The sequence below is a fragment of the Salminus brasiliensis genome, chromosome 20, assembly GCF_030463535.1.
Source record: "Salminus brasiliensis chromosome 20, fSalBra1.hap2, whole genome shotgun sequence".
In the NCBI taxonomy this organism is placed as follows: Eukaryota; Metazoa; Chordata; class Actinopteri; order Characiformes; family Bryconidae; genus Salminus; species Salminus brasiliensis.
This window is the reverse complement of record NC_132897.1, coordinates 9927425-9949015: the sequence shown is the minus strand read 5'-3', so window position 1 is coordinate 9949015 and position 21591 is coordinate 9927425. Positions and strand designations below refer to the sequence as shown.

Here is a 21591-nt window from a genome sequence, read left to right as displayed (position 1 = left end):
ATACTCACACACACACACAAACATAAGCACATGATTTTATTCTGAGGTGCCCACTAGCCAGCTCTCGGGTTCAACTTCAGCTTCTACATCAGGATAATCATCTGCCTAGACTGGCATGTGCAAATGGGAACCGATTGAAAAAGCGAAGGGTGGGGATGGGGTGGAGGGGGGCAACAAATAAAGATATTTATAGCCCCCCCCCATTTCCTGATTAAGCTGAAGGAAACGAGGGAATAAGTATGTTGTCATATTGTCAGATTTGTTCTAACAATATGACAAAATTACATTAGGATCCAGAGGCAATAATGTTGCAATTATTGGGTCCTCTTTCTTTTATTTATTTATTTTTATCCCTCCTCCTCCCTATCCCTCCATCCCCGCCATACTCAATCATCCCCAAGCTTTTCACAGCTTCTGTTAATGCCTTCCTGATCCACTCCCCAATGCCTTTTCTGTCGGAGGAACTCATTTAAGAGCACATACAAAAAAGTATTTGTCGGAGTGTCTGAGAATACAGCAGCGCTCTCCTCGGCGGCCCATTCTTCTGCCCTAATGCGGAACATCCCCCGGGTGATGGCTTTGGCAGCTTCAGAAATGGGAAAGCCATATTTGAGACGGGGGTCACGGGCGGGTGAGCCGGGAAAAAAGTTTGTGCTCGTTTGCGACGTTGGAGCGAGCTTTTCTGAGCGAGAACTTTTACAGGGATTGATGGAGTGGAGGCAGTCGAGGTCGGGGCGTCTGGTGCATTTGTGTGCCTGGTGACTGTCTAGTGACTTTGGAAGCCACTGTGGTAAAAAAAAAAAAAAAAAAAGGTACTTTGAGAACTTTTAAAACTAAAATGATGTTATCTAAAGGTTTATTGTTTTGAAACGGTACAATAAAAAAAAATAGAGGTCCTTCAAATGGACTCACACATCTCTATTACAAACATGGTTCTTTATGGGACGAAACGTGTTCCTCTATGGCATCACTCCAAGAACCTTTTGAAGCACCTTTGTTTTTAGGCTTTTATATAAAAGTGTGAAAATCTGTCACTGTTTATTTTGATTATATCTTGTGACCTGTAGATGATGTTGGACATTTTTCACTGTCTGAAGAAGTTGACATCTTATACACAGTATATTCTTTAACTTTTGTTTGAAGAACAAGTTTTACAGTTTCTGTAAAGTTTATAGCTTAACTTTCAATTAGCTTTCAGTCACTAAGGTCAAATTACTTTGGAATCGTTTGTGCCAATTAATCTGTAATTCTAGCTCGAACCCTTGTGTAATCAAGAGATTTCAACACAAAGATCAAAAGCTGAATTGAATCCAGAACCTCAGGATTAGAACTCCTGTTTAATGTTTTTGTCACAAATCTTAAAAATAACTACTATGTGTAACTATATGTTCTTTAATATATTTAATACGTTATGAAACTAAATCATAAATTAGTTATATAATGCTATTTAATGTAAGAAATTATATTATAGTACAATACAAGTTTTTAAATTTTAGGTATCTGGTTACTTTAGAGCTATGGGTTCAAAACAGCACCTGTATGTTCTTACAGTCCTGGGCACCTCTGGTCAAATGACATATTTTGTTGTTTTTTTGTAAGTAAGTATAAATAAAAACATCAAAACATGAAATACATTTTGGATAATAATAATAAAAAAATATATTTATGCATCACAATTTAAGAGTTATTTTGAAAAAACATTCAAATAAGCACATACCTGCTGATGATTATGCCTTAAAATGTTCAGAAGTGTCATGTCTGTAGAGGAAGTGAACTTATTTACACTAAATAAAATAATGTTATTTGAGGAGGGGTGCCTAAACATTTGCATTGGAGTGTATATATGTGCACCATAGTAACAACCTTCCAGCCTTAATGGCAATAAAGTAGAGCACTGAATTTTAGTGTGTGTGTGCATGGTTTTAGTGTCTTCTGGCACCTCTCTCCAGCTAAGCATTCATGTAATGACGACCTGAACATTGTGTTCCCCTGCAGCTCCTCAGGAAGCTCCAAGAAGAGTGAGGAACTTCTGCCTGACCTCCCACCAGTTGAAATGCCTGACCCAGCTGGCCTCCACATTGCTGGAGCTGGAGCGCAGAGTGGAGGATCTGGCAACCGAAGTGGGCTTCCTCAGCTGCGCAGGGGAGTCAGCCTGCAGCCTCAGAGGTACAGGCCAGTGGCTCAAATGCCTCTCATATGTAGTATAGCATGCAGTGCAGATATATACATATATTTTGTACTTAGTTTACATACTGTCGCTGTCAAACGAACAACTGTTAATTATGTTATGACTATGTAAAAAAAAATTACTACTTTAGTATTATTTATACTACTTGAAGTTGCACCCATTGCTGACAAATGCACTCACACAGCTCGTCTAGTCCCTGTTAAGGAATGCTGCCAATGGAATAGGACCCTCCGGAGCAGATAAACATGAACCTATTGGCACCATGTCCAATACTTGGCATGGGCATAAAGGGGTATAAAGTCCCCCAGCTTTGAGCTGTGGAGCAGTGGAACTGTGTTCTCTGGAATGATGGTGCTCCATCCAGTACTTTTGGGATGAGGTGAGGTCATCATCCCATATCCGTACCTTGCTAATGCTTTTCTTACTGAATGCAATGAAATCCTCACAGCAATGCTCCAGAATGTAGTAGACTCTGCTACATTCGCCCTATGGGCCGTAGAGACAGTTGCTACGACAAAAGCAGGATAGACTTTTTTTTTTTTTTTAATGCCCTTGATTTCTAAAGAAACAATGAATGAGCAGGTGTCCCCATTGCTTTGTGTATGTGGTGGGTGTCTGTCCGAATGGATAAGCGCTCTTTTACGTTTTAAAATACGTTTTGCCGTTCGGCTTTTCCTTCCACTACAAGATTGCCAGTTTGGAGATACAAGGTTTATGAGTGACAGTGATGAGATAATAGTTGCCATTTTTTTTTTGAGTATTTGTACAGTACATGAATTGAATACTGCAAACAAAGTGAATGCTATTATTTATTTATTTATTAAATAAATATTCTAAATGCTGTTTCTGCTTGTAAAACAGATCTTTACCGGGAATCTAGGGACCATGAAGCTGCAAGTTGGTTATTTGAGTTAATTTTGCAGTTTTCCAGGTTTCTGGTTTCGCTGTAGCTGATTGCACCAGCTTATGGAGTCAGTTACGCCATAAGGCCTGGTCTATTTTTGTATATATACTCTCTCTCTGTCTCTCTCTCTCTCTCTCTCTCTCTCTCTCTCTATCCCTCTCTATCCCTCTCTATCCCTCCCTGAGTGAAAATTAAGAGCTGAGCTCCCCCCACTTGCCATGAAAGTGACTGGTGCATGTAGTAATTTCTATAAAGGTTACATTAAAAAACAAGACATGCAGTAAAGACCTCGATTTACAGAGAAGTAAACAGCCTTTAAAGGGCAGTTATCCAAATCATTAATTCAGGCAATCAAATGACTTAATTACCAGAAATTCATCAGATGAGCTTAAAGGTCAAAAAGTGACACCCCGGCTGCTTCCTCTCCCCCTCAGCCCGGCGCGCCTTTCGCTCTTGTTAAGCTAAATTGCCTCGCCCGGGGTCTCACATCCAAAGCGTCTGATTAGAAAAATGTGGTCTTGATGCATGCGCTTTTAATTTGCTGCCTACACACACACACACACACACACACACACACACATGCGCACACTCTCTTACACACATACACACACTAACTTATCCTCCTCTTCACCCGGCCATGGATTACCCCAGATATGGCCGCAGCTATCTGGGGTTCAGATCAACTCCACTGCCTCCGATTTGGACTAACACAAAGCTCACTTTCTGCAATAATTGCTGCTCCTTTTTTTTTGTCCTCCCCACTTCTTTCCTGCGAGGCATTGCAGTCATTTTTAGGTCACTGGTGCATAGAAGAGGACACCAGAGTTAAATATGTCAGCCTCGGGTTATAGAAGCGCTTCCCTTCACTGGCTCGTTTTCCAAAAGCACCATGTGTGTGTATGATAGGGGCTGGTTCACGCAGCGTTTACTCTATCTCTGTGTAATGTTCTTAATGAACTGTTGTGAAGTGTAAGGAAGTTCTGTTTAATTGGGTTGAGGATGGGGTATCTCTTGCCCCTGCCCCCTGATATGGCAGCCTTTGAATGTATTTTGATGAACTGAAATGGATAGGTAATGAAGCTTGCTGTGTGTATCTGTGTCTTTATGCGTGTATGTATAGGGATTCTGAAGAAAGTCAGGGAGGATGTGGACATGAGTGCATTGGATGGTAAAGCCACACCTGACCTTCTGCTGCAGAGCACAGATGTAAGTAAGGCTTGTAAGACCTATGGGAAGACATTGCTATTTTGTGGTTGTTATCATCTGGGTGGACCTTACGTCCTCCCTTCAAATATCACACTGTCATTTGAATTGTGAGGTTATCAAGTAGTTGGAATAGAAATGCTGCTGCATATACAGTCATGTGAAAAATTTTGAGCACCCCATGAAAACTTTCATCTTTTCATGTTAACAATATTGATAGAGGGCAAACTCATAGTTCTTCTTTCCATAGCACACTCTTTCAGAAATCTGGCAACCTTCCAGAGTCTTGCAACATTTCCCTCCTATGAAATTCCATGAAAACTTGTGCAGTCACTTTCTGATGACAAATGCTGTCCTTTGACATCAACTATGCTAAGAGATACCTGTAGGTCATGAGGACTAGATTTGCTAGGACGGCCAGACCTGGCCGTGTTTGCAGTTGTTTCACTTCTAAACTATTTTCTGGACAGTGGAATGGCTTATTTCTAATTGTTCTGAGATCTTCCATCCCTTCCCAGACTCTTATACATCTACAACCTTCTTTCTGAAAGCCTCAGAGAGCTCTTTGCATCTGGCTGTGGCGATACCACTCACCTCAACAATCAGGAGCAAACCAGACTAAATGTCTGAGGTTTAGATAATATAGGCTCCTCCAAAATACTCTCTTACCATCTTCTAAACATCTCTAGGTGATGTGGGGCACCTGATCCTAATATTTAAACATTTGAAGTAGTAATAAATGTGAGGGTGTTCCAACTTGTTCATCATAAGAAAACTGCTTTTCTACGTTTCTTCCGTTGTATGTATTTAGGTATATTACCTCCATCTCTCAATATTGTTGATCAAACAAAGATCAAATGTCCATTTGTTTAAATATGTTAAAGAAGGAAGGTTTTCATGGGGTGTCCTATTTTGAAGGCTGTGTGCCACATTAATTGACATTGTAAGACTGATAACCCCTTTAAAATACTGCAGGCCAACCAGCACACTTTGTCAATATTGGTAATCAAGAGTCTTTGACTGAGAGTCTTTGACTGTTTTGAGTAGTTGGTGGTGTTATAGGGTTGCCTTCTTGGACAGGGATCAAGCCTAGTTCTTGACTGCGCAGCATTCTGATTGGGGATTACCCACTAAATGGAAAACATAGTCGAGGTCTAGGCTCAAACCCTGCCCAGAAAACCAGCCCATAGTGTTGTATATCTGTGGTAGTAGCCTTCTGTTTCATAGTCAAAGTGTTTTAGACCTAGACTCTTTATTCGGGCATGCTGTATAATCTGTTCTGTAATCCTGTTGCCAGCAGCTGAGGGGTCACCTCACCACAGCATGACTATGCATTTTTAAAGTGATTATCATTTAATAAAAAAAGTTTCATATAAGCTCTGTGGAGCAGCTCCATGTCTCAATAATTGCCGTTTAAGTTGGTAACAGTGAACCCACCCATTATATTAAGCTACATTACTAACGTGATTATTCTGGTGTGGTTTCTCTGCGTGTAGGCGGTGTGTCTGGAGTTCGAGTGGAGGGCTGCGCTCTGGGAGCTGGTTCCTCAGATGGCTCACTGTGTGAAGGTGTTTCTGGAGGACGTGTGCAGTAAGGGTCTACAGCAGGAGGAGAACATGTATTCCTCTGGCTCCACTCTCATCCCTGTGGTTAATGTTTCCCGCAGACAGGGGGCTGAGCTGACCTGTCCAGAGAGAGACATGCCCAAGATTATAGCTAAGGCAAGTTACTTAACTAAGCTTAGTTTACTTAAAGCATCTAAGGGAGGATTTTAACCAGAGAAAATGTTCAGTGGGATGCCCGCTCGATTAAAAATCATCTCTGTGTCAAGACTAAAAATTTGCTTTTTGTCAACACACTTCTAATTGGTTTTAGTGACTTCAGGTCTATAAGGATGCTTTGCATTCTTCCAATAGTGAATCACATTCTTTACAATACTATACTCTATGCATACTGCCACACAGTACCATATTTTGTCTTCCCTGTATTAGTGGACCACAGCTCTGTCTGTGTCCACCTGTTTCCTCTGTTGGCCTGAGATGTCTCACCTCATTTTTTCCCTCATTACGACTGGCCCGAGAGGGAGGATGATGAACTGTCTTGGCCCTACTCAAGCCCTCTGAGGAGCACAGTGTCCCTGTGCATTGGGCCTTGCCACTCTGTAGAAACACATATAGATGTAAATATCAGGGCCTGACCAGACCTGCGGGTTTATCGGTATACTCTTTAAAAAATAGAGATGCTTCAATAAAAATAAAGATTGTTCTTTTAGTGATGCCATACAAGAAAAAATATGAACCAAAAGTTCTTCGTATGTTTGTAATAGAGATGTGTGCGTGTGAAGAACCTTTTTAACTTTGGAAATAACATCACAACATGATGGTTACATCAAGTGATGGTTCTTTAGATCTTTAAGGAGTTATTGATATAAATTTTCCAGTTAGATACACTATATGTCCAAATGCCACTGGGCTGATACAGTCAAACCAGCAGCTGACACACACCACCATACTACTGCTATGGCAGTGTAACTGCTGAGCTGATATTTTGGGATTTGGTCAGCAGTTGTCCTATGGTGGTTCCTTTTCACTGAAGGTCCCAACCGCTATAAACAGTTTATGGACAGTAAAGAATGCATAGGAGTTCATAAGGAGTGCATAAGACTAAAAAAGAAAACACTCAGGCATTTCGTATAAGTGAAAGCGCTGCTAAAGTTCCACAAGCCGATGTTTGGGTTCACAGATCCTACATCTACTGATCAATCTTTAAAGATATCATCTCCAAGCCTTTGAATGAAATGACTGCATGTTTAGAAATTTCACATCTTTCCTGGCTGATTTTAATTCCGGGGCTTTGGTGGCTCAGTTGGTGCTCGTGGAAGCACATCACTAACAAGTGTCAGAATTTGTCCACACTCAAGACCTGTACAACACATTTACGTGTAGGTCAGTGCTTCGAAATGAGCAGCTCTCCACTCAAAGGTTACCCCGTGCATGTATTTGCATTCTTCGCCGCTCTGAGACTCGCAGAACCCCCCTCCGTTTCTGACACACATCACAGTGGACCATAAGCAGGCGCATCATGCTACCCCAGGACTGGCTCTGGAGTGCAGCTAGTCCAAATGCATTAATGGAATCAATATTTCACACATTCATATTCATACATTCATGCCTCGGTTCAGATCCCCCACATTGCCAGGCCTCTTGCCCCGCATAATGTTTGAGAGAACCATTTATCACCCTCAAATTGCACCCAAGTTATTGACCACCTCATGTTGACAATGGCTGCGCATCGTCCTTAACCTTCTGCCTTCTGACGACGGCCTAGAATTTAGCGCCATTCAAAAGTACCCGTTAAAAAACTCTGGGCTTTTAAATGTTTTATAGCCTAACGGAGGCTGTCCTATTGGGATCCATATCTTTGATCTGCGCTAGTTACGGGTTCTCTGAGCCCGAGCGGCCAGCTCGAAAAAGCCATAAATCTCACAGACACCTCTAGAGTCCTCATCACCTTCAGTCTGTGAGAGCGTAGAGTCTGAGAGTGTGTATACGCTTGCCCTCCTTTCTCTCACACTCCCGCTAAGCTCTTACTGGCCAAACCCTGTTGGTTATTGACTCAATTGCTGGGATGAACTGGCCTGTTGTTTTCGAGGCCTCTGTTCTCTCCTGAGGCTACACACTTGGCAGGGGCCTGTACCTTGCAGTGTCTATCTTTCAGCCTGCCAGAATATAAATCACAAAATGCTGACTGTTCTCTCTACACTCATGTAGCGCACATTGGAATCCTTACCCTGAGAGTTTTACCTAAAAACGTCTCTTAGCTACAGGGCTGGAGGGGTTACTTTTAAAAATGACCCACCTACAGATTACTGACTACCTCTTAATCTACAGCCTAACCCAAAGCTTTACTATTTTAATTGTTAGTAAGGTAATTTAATGTTTGGTTCACTTCTTTTCCTTTTTTTATTTTTAAATCATATAAAGGCTCAACACAAGATGATAGACACCAAGAGGAAAAGTTGCAATGTCCTTTGCTTCTTAAACAAATGAAAAGCCTTTAATTTTTTTTCAATTTGGAAAAGTGAAAGCAACCTTGAAAAGAAATTTTCTTTTCCTTTTTTTTTATTTGTAAAAACCCATTTTGAAAGTCCGTTGTCTACTTTCAGCTGCTTTTAGAGATTTGGATGATCATATTTCTAAGCAGAGGACAAATTGCTTTGATGTTTATTAGGTTTTAGGTCCTGGGACCGAACTGTCCTGTCTGCTCGGCTGGTGCCATGGCATGTCGCATAATGCATGTAAAGCTTGATAAATAATGCTATTTGCATTTCTGTGCTTCACAGTGAGGGAAATAAGAATGCCACTTGGGCCACCTGTTCATGTAAACAACCCTTATCACTAATAATGGTGGTTGGTGTGGCGCAACAAATAACACCACTACCTGCCACTGAGCTACCACACCATGTGGGAGACTGGGGTTCGATTCCCGGTCTGGGTGACTATGTTGCGCTACACCAATAAGAGTCCTTGGCAAGACTCTTAACACTACACTGACCCACCTCTGTAATACGGGTAACCTTGTAAGTCGCTCTGGATAAGAGTGTCTGCTAAATGCCATAAATGTAAATGTAAATGTATAATGCCCCCAACGCTAGGAGGTTGATGGCTAGGATATTTCTCCTCCAACACATGTGAAACCAGCCACCACCTCCTTTTGAACTGCCGCAGCATGGCTCCCCAGCTCCAATACAACAGCTAACAGAGTCCTGTGCTGGCCAACTGAACAGATGCCTGTGCTGGCCAATGTTAGGAGTGATGTGGGGAGGAAGTGCCATCAACCCACCCTAAAGGAGCAAGGCCAATTGTTCTCTCTTTAACTCCAGCTGCTAATGGCAATTTCTTATATGTTTGACATGTGTTGCTTTTCCTACTAGGAGAGAAATATATATCAACAATTAAACATGATACACAATACGTAACACAGTTTCTACGTTGATCAGTTGGAACAGACATAAAGTACCCCTAAAGCCACATACTCTGCACTTCACAACACACACTGCGCTCCACTACATCCAACAAACAGGACTAAATATTATATCTCAATGAAATGTGAAGTTGCATAGTGGCCATTTGGATTACCATATCTTGTGAAGTATAGAAAATATCTTGTGGTAGAACCACAGGGTTCTTTTTTTGAGACAGTGGTTCTATATGGTACCTTTACAACATTATTCTTTATCTGAGTAAATGGTTCTTTGAGGAAAACTCATTGTTTGCCATCCCGGGGCATAACATTGTCATGCGGTCACATATTACTCACATGATGTCATGAGTGTTTACCCATATGGAAAGCATATAGCATATGAAGTTGTTCTGTAAGGGTACAATTAACCCCTTAAACTCTAAGGGAGCAACAGGTTACTAAAGGTTGATGCTGATATTTATTAGTATGAAGTCACCTCTCACTCGCTTGTCTACTGTCTGATTGATGGTTTTGGGAGTGTTTCCATTAAAAAAAAAAAAAGCAGTCTGTTATTTCCTAAGTTCGCCGAGGCCTCAGGACGTGGTAACTCCCAATGGAAAGGGAAGGGCTGGGGCGTATATATGGTGCGCATGTTTTACTGCTTTTGAATAGCCTGGTGCTGTAACTCATTTCTATAGGTGTATAAATTTGCCGGTGAACTCAGCACATACGCTGGTGTGGCCCGCTCTGGTGTCGTTCCTGCTGATGTGCTTTGAATGAGGAGCACATGAGTGTGGATGGAGGGAAGGGAGGAGGTGCTGGGGGTGCTTGGAAAGGGTCTGGGGTTGATATCTTCATATTGGAGCTTGGTGCAGAAGGGAGGAAGAAGCAGATTGGAAGTTTTGTGAGCGCACGTTCCGATCCGAGGCTGCTTCCTTCTGCTGATAACCCTTAGGGATCTTCTTTTCAAGTGAGGCGCCTCCCGAGGCACTTCTTTGCAGGTATAGCACACATGCACACACATTCGTAATCACGCTCTCACTCAGGGCTTGAAAAGAGAATCCTTTCTCCAGGACAAATGTGGAAACATGAGATAAAGTATTGCTCCTCTTTCCAAGTGCCACAGGAGGGGAGCCTGCCAGACTTTGAATCGTAAAATGGCCAGGACTTTCTCTCGTAGCCGTATCTGCACGGCCGACTCGCTCACTTTAATACAATGCATATTGAAGGCCTTGTCCTGAGAGTTCTACTGGCACTGAAGTTGCCTAAACAGACTAGAGTGTATTTTCTTCAGAAAATGATGTTAGACTTGGTGTTGAGAAAGACGGCTCCATCTGTGGGTTACAACTGAACTGTTATTTTGCTTTACATTTTAATGCAATAGTTATTTCACTGGAAATAACTATATCCTATATATTTATATATATACATATATATATATATATATATATAAATGAATGTGGAGTTCTTTTACCATCCTTTACTAATGAAAGCTGAAGTGTCCAAATATTTGTGGACACCCATTCTAATAAATGCATTCAGCTACTACGTTGTACCCATCACTCTCTGGAGCAGTGTTCCTCGGAATGACTGTGTTGCACGCAATATATTGTAGGGTTGGGGAGTCAGGAATGAGGTAAGGTGGGGATCATCCAATGTCCTGACCTTACTAATGCTCTTGTTGCAGTCAAATCCTCACAGCAAAGCCCCTAAAGGAAAAGCCTTGCCGCAAGACAGTTACTCCAGCATATACAGGATAAACTAATTTTTTTGTTAATTTGATTGATTTTAGAAGAAACAATGAATGAGCAGGTGTCCCAATACTATTGTCCATGGATGTACTTACAGTGGGGAAAAAATATTTAGTCAGTCACCAATTGTGTTCTCCCACTTAAAAAGATGAGAGAGGCCTGTAATTGACACCATAGGTAGACCTCAACTATGAGAGACAAAATGAGAAAAAAAAATCTGAAAATCACAATGTCAATTACAGGCCTCTCTCATTTTTTTAAGTGGGAGAACTTGCACAATTGGTGACTGACTAAATACTTTTTTCCCCACTGTAATTATATTACACATATATTGTTACTTATATATATATAAATCTTCTGTATCTTGTCTCTCTACAGTTCTGTGCAGATGTTCTGGAGGAGCTGGACGCTCTCCTGCCTCTAGCTATGGCATGTAAAGACGACAACTTGCTCCCTGTGCGTTCCTGCTATGTGGAAGTCTGCGGCCGGGTGGCCTCTGCTCTGCTGACCAGGCTGGAGGAAAGATCAGGACAGGTGCCTACCACAGCACCCCTCAAAAACCTCCCCACAGTGCTGGCCTCCAGCCTCTACATCCAACAGAGACTGCAGCACTATGAGAGTCAGCTGAGGGACAGCAGTCGCATGTGAGTGATGTCTTTTAACAAAATTCTTTGGCCTGGAATCTAATGTTGTACCCCATTGACCCCAGAAGTGCTAACTTAAGCCCATGGACACACAATTTGAGATGACTTAACAGCATGACACAGTTTACGACCTGTGTGGTATGGCGCGGGTACTATGCTAATGTACTGGCTGATCAGCTATAATTATTACAAGGGGAAAACCTATTACATTTTATTTTTGACCAAAAGCCACTTTAAAAGAGTGAGTTCCTCAGTTCAGAATAGGCAGGCTGAACAGTTGTAATATCAAACAGTGCTAAATGAACTCCTCAGAATCCTCAGAACTCTGTGTGAGTGTATTTAACTCAAACAAATGAAACCAAACAAGTTTGCAGTGTGTGAAAGCGCTACGTATTGGCGCATTTGTTATAGACATTATCTGATTAGGTTCCTAATTACACAGTGCAATTGTATATTGTGAACATAAGCAGCAGTAATAGGTTTCTGATGATGAAATTAAGTAGTTTGAAAAGCTTGTAAGATATTTGTTAGCCCTAAAGTGGCTTTAGTGTTTAGTAAACTTCAGTTGCTTCAGTTGTTTCCACATTTTCTTTTTCTCCTTCCTCTTCCTTTTAGTCCAAGGCTATCTGTGATCTGTGGAGAGTGTGGCTTTCGCAAGCCAGCTGTCTCCCAAGAAAGCATTCTCATAGTGCAGAACATGATGTTGAACTCCGGACCCACTGGTGGTCGTTGAATGGGTTCTGAAAGGCCTGATGTCTTCATGTATTCTGTCTACATGGGAACATATGAAATCTTAAATGCAATTTGTCTCAAAAGAACTTGCTTGCATATGTCTTGCGTCAAAGGCAAATGCAGAGGGAAGTATTCATCTTGCCTTCCATCCAGTCAAGTCAAGGTTAGACAGTAAGAAGTAAGATGTGCGCGTTAATATGCATCTAATTCATTTGTTTGTATAAAAAAAAAATCTCCATACCTCTTACTTGCAGGTGAAGAAACAGGGTGATGTTTGAGGTGCATGGTAAAGCGTTTATCTCACTTAAGGTTACTATGCTATAGATCACACCAGTGGTAAAAGTGTATATCGCCACTATACTTACATAAACACGTTCTTGGCTTTTTCACATAATGTGAATCTGGCAGTTGTTTTGTATAGTCATTAGAAATACTCCAAAAATGCTTTTGACTTTTGACTAAAATGACTTTTACTGAAAGTTTTTTTTTCCTGCAAAATTGCCATTTTGGAGATGCAGACAGCAGCACATTTTATTGATTACACTGATGCCAGGCTTTACACTGCTTACTATTTTTGACTGAGTGTTGCACAACACAACCACATGCTAAAACTGTATTTCAGCTTTCCAGCTCTCCATCCCATGCAATTCTGAGTTTCATAAATAACCCCCCCCCCCCCCCCCCCCACACACACACACACACACACAGGTCTCTCAACGGATGATAAAATATCAAATATAAAACGGCAAAAAAAAAGAAAAAAAGCTCAGTCTGGAAAATTAAAGTTTAACTTATGCGTTTATACACAATGAGAGGTATTTGTGAAGGTGGAGGCCTTTCTGGGGCAAATTTTCGATTTATAGTTTGTCAAGCACCTTTTTTCTTTCCCCCCAGATTGTCAGGCTGTTGCCAGAAATACTAAAATGCCATAATTGGATTGTAAAGAATCGGAGTGTGATCTGCATGAGCCTGACAGAACTATTTATCTATGGGAGGACGTGCGTTTGTCGGAAAACAGATGTTAGCTCGCGAAGAGCCAAAGGGGAAGCGCGAGAGAGACTGAACGAAGGGGAGAGAGAGAAATGAAAGACAGAGAAGGGGTGGGAGAGGTTGATTGTTTTAGAAAGCACGTGTGGCCTCATATTTTTAGAGAGGGAGCAGGGGGGGCAAAGAGGGGCGGAGAGGAAGTAGGGAGGTGGTGTTTGACTGGCAGGTAATAATTGGAGCCATTTGCTGGTATTAATCACTTAATGCCACTTTGACCCGCAAGCCGCATGGCTCCTCCTTGTTCTCTTAAATCTGGCCCATGTGGCTTTGATGTGTCTGACTGCAGGCCTTTGACTCTGCTGCCCATCCAGAGGAGCCAGGATGTGACGGCCGCTTTGCATGAGCACCTGACCAGCTACTGCGTCCACGTGTGTGCCACCAGTATACTGCAGGACGCGGAGAGCCACTACTGGGCAGACCCCAAGCCATTTTATGAGGTACAGATGGTGCAAGTGTTTCCTAGTATGCATGCCATATTTTATTAAAGCAGTAAGCCACAAGAGGCCATGTGTTCAGCATGGATTTTACTGTCGAAATGTGGTAAAGATCACTGCAACACACAGCCTCTAGTGTCTTATTGCTTTATAAAATTACAACAAAACATGATCATTTGTAATGGATCTTTGAATATATTATTAATCATGTAAACAATAAACACTTCTCACACTTTTCCAGTTTTGTTGCAATCCTTAAATCTAATCATCAAAAATATCTTCTAGGTATATACGGAATAAACGGAATAACCTGTACTCACTGGCTGCACTCACTGGATAAAAAAATAAATCAATGAAGGGTGATCTCTGGTTTTTGCACAGTACTGTGGTCAACAGTGGGCTGTGGTTGCCAAACAACATAGCAACTTTTTAGCTAAAATATATAATTCAGTTGGTGTATGCAGTTACACAGTATGTCCAAATGTTTTTGGACACTCCTTCCTTAGTTACTTTTAGTTGCACCCATTGCTGACACAGATGTGCAAATGCACGCATACACAGCTTGTCTAGTCCCTGTAGAGAAGTATTGCTAATAGTATAAGACTCTCTGTAACAGATAAAACATAAACCTATTGGCACAATGTCTAATACCAGGAATGGGCTAAGGGGTACAGGTGCATTGAGCTGTGAAGCAGTGGAATTTTCCTGGAATGATGGTGCTTTTAGCATAAGTTTGCGATGGTGTGGGGTGGTGATCATCTGACATCCTTATCTCACGGACCGCAGCAATTCTCTAAAATCTAATAGAACAGCTTTCCTGGGCAGTAGAGACATTCACACTGTCTCAGAAACAAAGAATGCGCTGGTGTCCCAATATTTTTGTCCATGTAGTTAATATAGGTTGTTTCACAATGCCTTCAAACGAGTCTAAGCCCATTAGATCTACTGAACTACTGGTCGTATGCTTGTTTTACAATGGTCTACATTACTAGTGAATAAGGGCAGTGTTGCATCATCTGTTTATGACCTACAGTCTGCATGCAACTTTTGCCACACTGACTTTCTGCAGTCTGATTATTTTTTGCATGGTTTCAGCTGGATTACTTTGACCACAGTAGGTCGGGTTAATGTAATTTATCAGGGATTTGTCTGGCTGATTTGTATGGTATGAAAAAAAAGTATGTGTGTAATTTCCCTAAATTACCATGAATAGTTCAGTTTACATGGTCGTAGCCAGATGTTCAGAGAAGTAGCTCTGTGTTCAGCCAACTAGGAGGTCACTCACTCTGGACTTGTAACTTTCAGACTGTATAAAATGCATGCACTGAAGACAGATTTTATCAGCTTTCACTTAGATTACATCCTCAGGTAAACCTAATCCAGCTTTTTGTGTTGTAAGTTTTATTGAACTGAATCACTACAATGCCAAATGGCATGCTATACTATTGAATTATTGTAGCATGTAGTTCTTTGGCACGATAACCGTATATTTTAATGGGATAAATATGCTTTAGCCTTTGGGCTCCTTTAGCATAATGGCAGAGTGCATTTGCATTACAGTGTTCAGACACAAGCAAGCGAGCCACAGTCCTCAAAAGCACATAACACCACATTTATTTTCTGTACTTATTGTTCACAGTGACCACTTATACTGGAGAATTTTCCTGCATTAGCATAGAAGATTTATCCAGAGGCTCAGTGCGCTGTAGAATAGTCTGCAGGGCTGTGTCTGCAGTGACCCTCCTGCTGGTCCCTCCAGTGGGAAGCCTAAGGCACTATTAGACTGAACCATCTGTACAGGAACAGTCCATTACTGAGGATCTAACTTATGCCTCTATTATGGTATAGCCAGACAGTGGACGTGCATGCACAGACACACACACACACGACATAGCACAACATATACATAGCCTTCTCTGCAGGCCGTAGGGCAGACAGGCCTGCTGTGTGCAGGTGTGAGACTGGCTGCCTGTGTCTGGACCTCTACTGACCCATAGCCCCACACCTGCCTTCCATCCACCATCACTCTTCTCTGTCTCACCATTCATTTCTCTAGTTCCTTCAGGGGCCTATGCCAGGGGGACCGGTTCGCTTTACTGGAAAGTCAAAGTGAAATAGCCCCCCCCCCCCCCCCCAAAAAAAAAAAAAAAAAAAACTTAATAAATCAATAAATGCATAAATATATTCACAAATACTATTGGCTTTTTCAATATCAGAAAAAAATATCACCTATAAATCAGCAAATTTATATTTATTAAGCAATGTTTGTTTGATTTTATGCAAATGTTTATGTGCTTAATTTAAGTGCTTATTCTCATTACATCAATACAAATTTAAAGCAGCATTGTGCAAGAATTGGTATTTTTGGCTACTGGGCTCCCCTTACTGCTGTTTCCTGCAGCTCCACCAGAGTTACATAGTGCTGTAGCAGAGTTCCAAACCCGGAGTGGCAATGATGCGGATGCCATTCTTCCTATCACAAGTCAATATGTCCCTGTTCACAATCAGTATAATTTAGCAGCTTCTATTTTAGGGTAAAAATACTTCATAATGCTGCTTTAACGTGTACTGAACTAAACACCCCCTTAAAAACCTTTATGCAGAATGATATTGATCCATTTATGTAAAATTGTAGTTTATATTGGGGAGGTGGGGTGGTGACCTGTATTTTAATAGTGACTTAGTGACTCAGAGTAGTGGAACTGGTGCAGTCTATGCAGTTGGCTTAGTGCTGGCTCTCCAGTGGAGTCCATCCCAGTCCTCATTATGACTTGTTGTACAAGGCTGTTAATAATCTCTCTTTGCTCACCCTTAGTACTGTTTCCTTCCTGCCTGAAAACAATTAGACTCAGAGGAAACCACTCTTTTATTCTCTCTCTCGCTCACTCTCATTTACTTGCTCTCTCTTTCTAATTCTATCAGATTCATCAGTGATGAAAAGGAGAATCAGTATCTGTTGCTGATTGTACTTTTCAATACTGATGTATCTGAATCTGAGGGCTAATAATAATAGTAATAATAATAATAAATTATGTCTTAATGCTTTGCCAGTTATTGAGGTGTCTGTCATTTTGCTGGTGTTTGTGTTCAAGTGTTTGTGTTGGATGATGTACTGATGGTTTCTCCAGGTTGAGCCTTCAAAGAGCTCATGTTCTGAATGTGTCTCTGTGGGTTTGAGGGAACCAGGTGTGGAGTGCAGGTGGTGTGACCATGAGCCTCTGTACAGGAAGACAGGCCAAGTCTCCATCTCTAACCTTCATCTCTCTGTTTTCATTCCTTGCTCTCTCTTTCTGCACGCTCTTTCTGCTTGATTTGATGTTACAGTCTCCTACTTTCTATTTTATTCGAGTTTGATTTGTTTCTATGTTTTATTACTGCTGGTGTGCTGTTGTGCCCCTTTGATGTGTTTCTTTTCTTCCTGTAACCCACTAAAACAGTGCTATATGCAAAATCTGTATGTTTGTTAGGTAAAAGCCTTCCTAGTATGCAAGAAACAGAATGAAGAGATATGACATTAGGCAAAGTTATGGGATATATAAAGTGGGATGATACGCTATATGTCAAATGTTTGTGGACACCCCTTTGAATGACTGCATTCAGAGGCTTTAAGTTGCACAGGTTGCACGCAGATTAGAGGGGTATAAAGCCCCCCCAGCATGGAGCTGAGGAGCAGTACAACTGTGCTGGTAATGATGATACTACTCCATCCAATACTTTTGAGATGATTGGGGAGTTGGGGATGAGCTGGGGCGATGATCATTCAACACCCTGACTTCACTTCTAGCCTTGTCACTGAATGCAGTCAAATCCTCACAGCAATGTTATAAGCAGAATCTAGTAGAAAGCCTTCCATGGGCAGTAGAAGCAGTTCCTCCAAAAAAAAAAAAACATTTGAAACTTTTATTAATTTCCCTGGTTTTGGATAAAAACATTGAATGGGCAGGTGTCCCAATACATTTGTCCATAGTACAATAGAAGAGGTGTCCACAAACATCTGTGTATGTCTTACAAATGAGAATTAATGAAAGGATAAATAAAAACAAGACAAAAATCCTTGTGAATACAGCTGACAAATAAAAGAAAGCAAGTCTGAATACATTTGGCACTAAATCCATGCAGGAGGGCCATGTCAGTCAGTCCAAAGAAATTGAGCTGCATTTTGAAAAAAGCAGTGCTTGATATTTGACTTTTTTTTCCTCTCTCTTTTTCCTCTCTGACCCTCTTTTTCAGGGTGAAAGGTGTTCCTTCTCTATCCAGATGTGGCACTATTTCCTCTCTGGTCTGCGCAGTGACCTGTGGGGGTCCGTGTCTCCGGCGCTGGCGCAGCAGACCCTAGCTCAGGTGCTGGCTCAGATGCTGGAGCTCCTGCTTCAGAGATACTCCAGAGCACAGGCCTCCTACAAGAGACTCCCCCAGATCAGGTAGCAGACAAACAGTCATTCTTAACCGTCCTTAACGCTCAGCTGGCAAAGCCATCACATGGAATTTGGCTGTTCATCTGAGATGTCCAGGATCTTTGGATCTTCTCTTACCTTCCACTTTTATGTCTACGCACTCATCCTGAATAGGACATTTATGAAAAATGGTTATCCTACAGCTGTATTGGAAAAACAGGTTGCTAAAGAGAAATTTACTTCAAAACATCAAACTTATCCAAATTTTAGACTAATGTTGGACTTTTAGCTATATGACAAGCACAATATTGTCCAAATGTTTGTGGACACAATACAATCAGCTACTTTACATTGCACCCATTGCTGAGACAGCTGTGCAAATTTGCACACCCACACAGCTTGTTTAGTCCCTGTAGAGCAGTATTGCCAATAGAATAGGACTCTCTGGAGCAGATGAACATAACCCATTGGCACCATGCCTAATGCCAGGCGTGGGCTAAAGGGGTTGTGCAACTTGGGGATGAGGTGGGGTGGTCAACAACCTCTAGACCTCACTAATACTCTCGTGACTAAATGCAATTGAATCCTCACAGCAATGCTTACAGTCGAGACAGAATGTACAGGTGTCCCAGAACTTGTAGAGTGTTGGACCTCCTCAGGTGTGGCTGTCCAAAGACAGCTCAAACAGCCGAGCTATGTGAGAGAAAGTTTTTGAATGAAGGAGCGAGACTGGGCTCGACTGCATCCAAATACTTACGTCAGACTTCCTTCCCTGTCTGCTTGCTTTTGTTTGGCCAGATCTAATTCAATAAATATTAGCAGACCTCCCTAGTCTTACTCGCACTTGGATCGACATGGCTTCCTTCCCTGTCTGCTTGCTTTCGTTTGGCCAGATCTAATTCAATAAATATTAGCAGACCTCACTAGTCTCACTATCATGTGGATTGACATGGCTTTCCGTTCAGATCAAAACGAGAAAAGCAGAGCGGAAAGAACTCAACAGGCTTCAAAGCAAAGCAGAAGATACTGAACATGACATTAGAAGTGATGGGAGAATTATGTACATTTAATATTTTTCTGAATTTTCTTTAAGTCTTAGACGCTCCTTCAGTGTAGCCATGTAGGTATGGAAATGTTAAGTTGCAGTTATTATGTATACAATTAAACTTGATCGTAATCTGAGGTGAAGGCTGTTGCTGTAAAACCTGAAAGGTGAGGCCACGGTGTATCTGCACACAGTCATCAGCGCTGCCTGCCTCCGTGATCTCGGTCCATATCTGCAGCACCTCACGAAACACTAGCCTGCCTGTCCAAGAGGGCTTAGCAGACAGTTTTGAATGCTTTAGTGATTGCACTGGTGCTTGGCCCCCGGGCTCGGCGCAGAGCTCCAGATTGGTGGAAGTGGAACAGGCTCTCTTTTGTTAGTGAACGGCCCCAGCCTGGCCGCCTGGCTCCGGGCCCCTGCTTCGTCATGCTCCATGGTGCTGGGCTCGAGCAGGTCTGGACCTTACTAAGGCCTGACTGCAGGGGCCTTGTGTGCTGCATTAGCACATACTTAAAGTGGTTAAAGACGCTCTGGCCGGTGAACGCTGAGAAAGCGCAGATTGCCTAAGGTCTGAAAGGGAGGAAGTAGAGAAGGAGAGCGAGGAGAGGAAGGTGGGGATGAATGGAAGGACTGGTTTACATTTTTTTTTTCCCCCTCTCAGTGTGTTTTGCTGCAAGGACACCCGGTTACAAGCTGCTGAGTGTAGGCCCAGCTTATAGTCTGCCAAGCAGATGGGCCTTTTCACTCTCTCTCTCTCTCTCTTTCTCTCATGCACATTTGCTTTTTCTTATTTTGCATTTGGAAGAACAACCTTGACCAAACAACTTAAGTGAATTTTTTCCCTACATGTTACAGTATGCGTTCATTGATCATCTCAATCTCCTCCTTTCCTGTTTTAGAGTGGACATCACAGCAATCCTGCTGTGTGTGGAGGAGCTGATGTGGAGTTTGTGTGGCAGTGTGGAGGAGCTGGTCAGGCCCAGCCACTCGTCAGGAAGCTGGGTGTCCTGCATCCACAGCCTGTGTAATCAGTTAGTGAATGTGTGTGTCATCCTCACTGCCCCTCTGCCGCAGATCCACAGGTACTGTAGACACAGGTGCTGTCACTACCCTACATTTAAGGAATATTCTAAGGTTTTCTCAGCCTTACCTCTATTGTATCTGTATAAGTGCGCTGTAGAGATGTGTTTATTTGAATTATTACTGTGAGATGTTTCACAGATGTTTTTGTTGTTTATTTGCTGTTCAGGTTTAGCAAATAACAGAACAGTTGCTAGCATGTCAGACGTCTGGATCAATCATTAGTCTAGTTCCTCAGTCTCTACACCAATCGGAAGTTTAGTCATTCAGCTGCCCGTCTCGAATGATAGGTCTAAGATCCATCTCAGTGATAGTTATGGGCTTTCTCGGGTAGTCTTCTTATCATAGACGTCTTTCAGCACAGTTTAGCATGACAAGCACATGTGAAACAGTACACGTATGGCTTAATTTCTGGAAAGGGCTGTGCGTACATGCAGGAGTTTCTGAGGAAGCTCTGGGAGGTGAGATGGGTTGCCTTTATGATAGTAATATACCTAAAGTCTTATTATGACTGAAAAGTTTAATTTTTCAACTGTGCAAAATTTGTAATAACAACTACATTATAATAACTACACATTTAAATCTACAGTGCTGACACCACCCTGCCTGTGCTGAAACAGATGCCAGAGAAATGATAAATAACTTTATGGCTATTTATAAGAGGGGTGTATTTATTTATTTAATAAATCAAAACAAGACAGGAAACATAGATTGGAAGTTGAGGAAAATTCCTAACTGTAGTAATCATTCACATGATACAAGTGTGGTTACATCAGTATATTAGACTTGTGTGGTGAGAATGATGTCATGATTCAGTTAAAAATGTAATGCAGGTTTTGATGTATAGTAGCTTGCTCTGTCTTGAGCACAGGTTGTCACTGGAAAGTTTTACTGTTGCTTTTTGTTTTTGTATCTAGTACATTTCAGAATGAGCTTAGTGAGGGGACTGCCAGCATTCCAGCAGAGGCTTGCAGCAGCCGCGCTCCTTTCTGGCTGAATGTGATCAATCCTACACTCTTTCCACAGGAGCTACTGAGGTACAGTGGTTTTAAAAACTTAAAGGAGGTCTTCTGTGCCATTTTGTTACAGTCAAATTATATTAATGAAAGAAAGAAAAAAATGAGCAAATTAGCTTTAACATTGACAAAGTAGTTTAGTGTTATGTGAATCATCTGGTTTGGTTTATGTACCTTGAAAGGGCTAAAAT

General features: G+C 41.8%; 1 protein-coding gene across 4 annotated transcripts in view; it reads left to right on the top strand.

The window, feature by feature from the left end:
- Positions 1-21591, top strand: part of kiaa0825 (KIAA0825 ortholog) — a 152940-nt gene that overhangs the window by 27409 nt on the left and 103940 nt on the right. For all 4 annotated transcript variants that reach the window (XM_072664850.1, XM_072664847.1, XM_072664848.1 and 1 more), the window contains 8 exons: positions 1996-2166; positions 4213-4298; positions 5792-6016; positions 11387-11652; positions 13718-13868; positions 18096-18286; positions 20204-20386; positions 21302-21421. In XM_072664850.1, the coding sequence (XP_072520951.1) occupies positions 1996-2166; positions 4213-4298; positions 5792-6016; positions 11387-11652; positions 13718-13868; positions 18096-18286; positions 20204-20386; positions 21302-21421 (1393 nt within the window). The remainder of the gene's footprint in view (positions 1-1995; positions 2167-4212; positions 4299-5791; positions 6017-11386; positions 11653-13717; positions 13869-18095; positions 18287-20203; positions 20387-21301; positions 21422-21591) is intronic.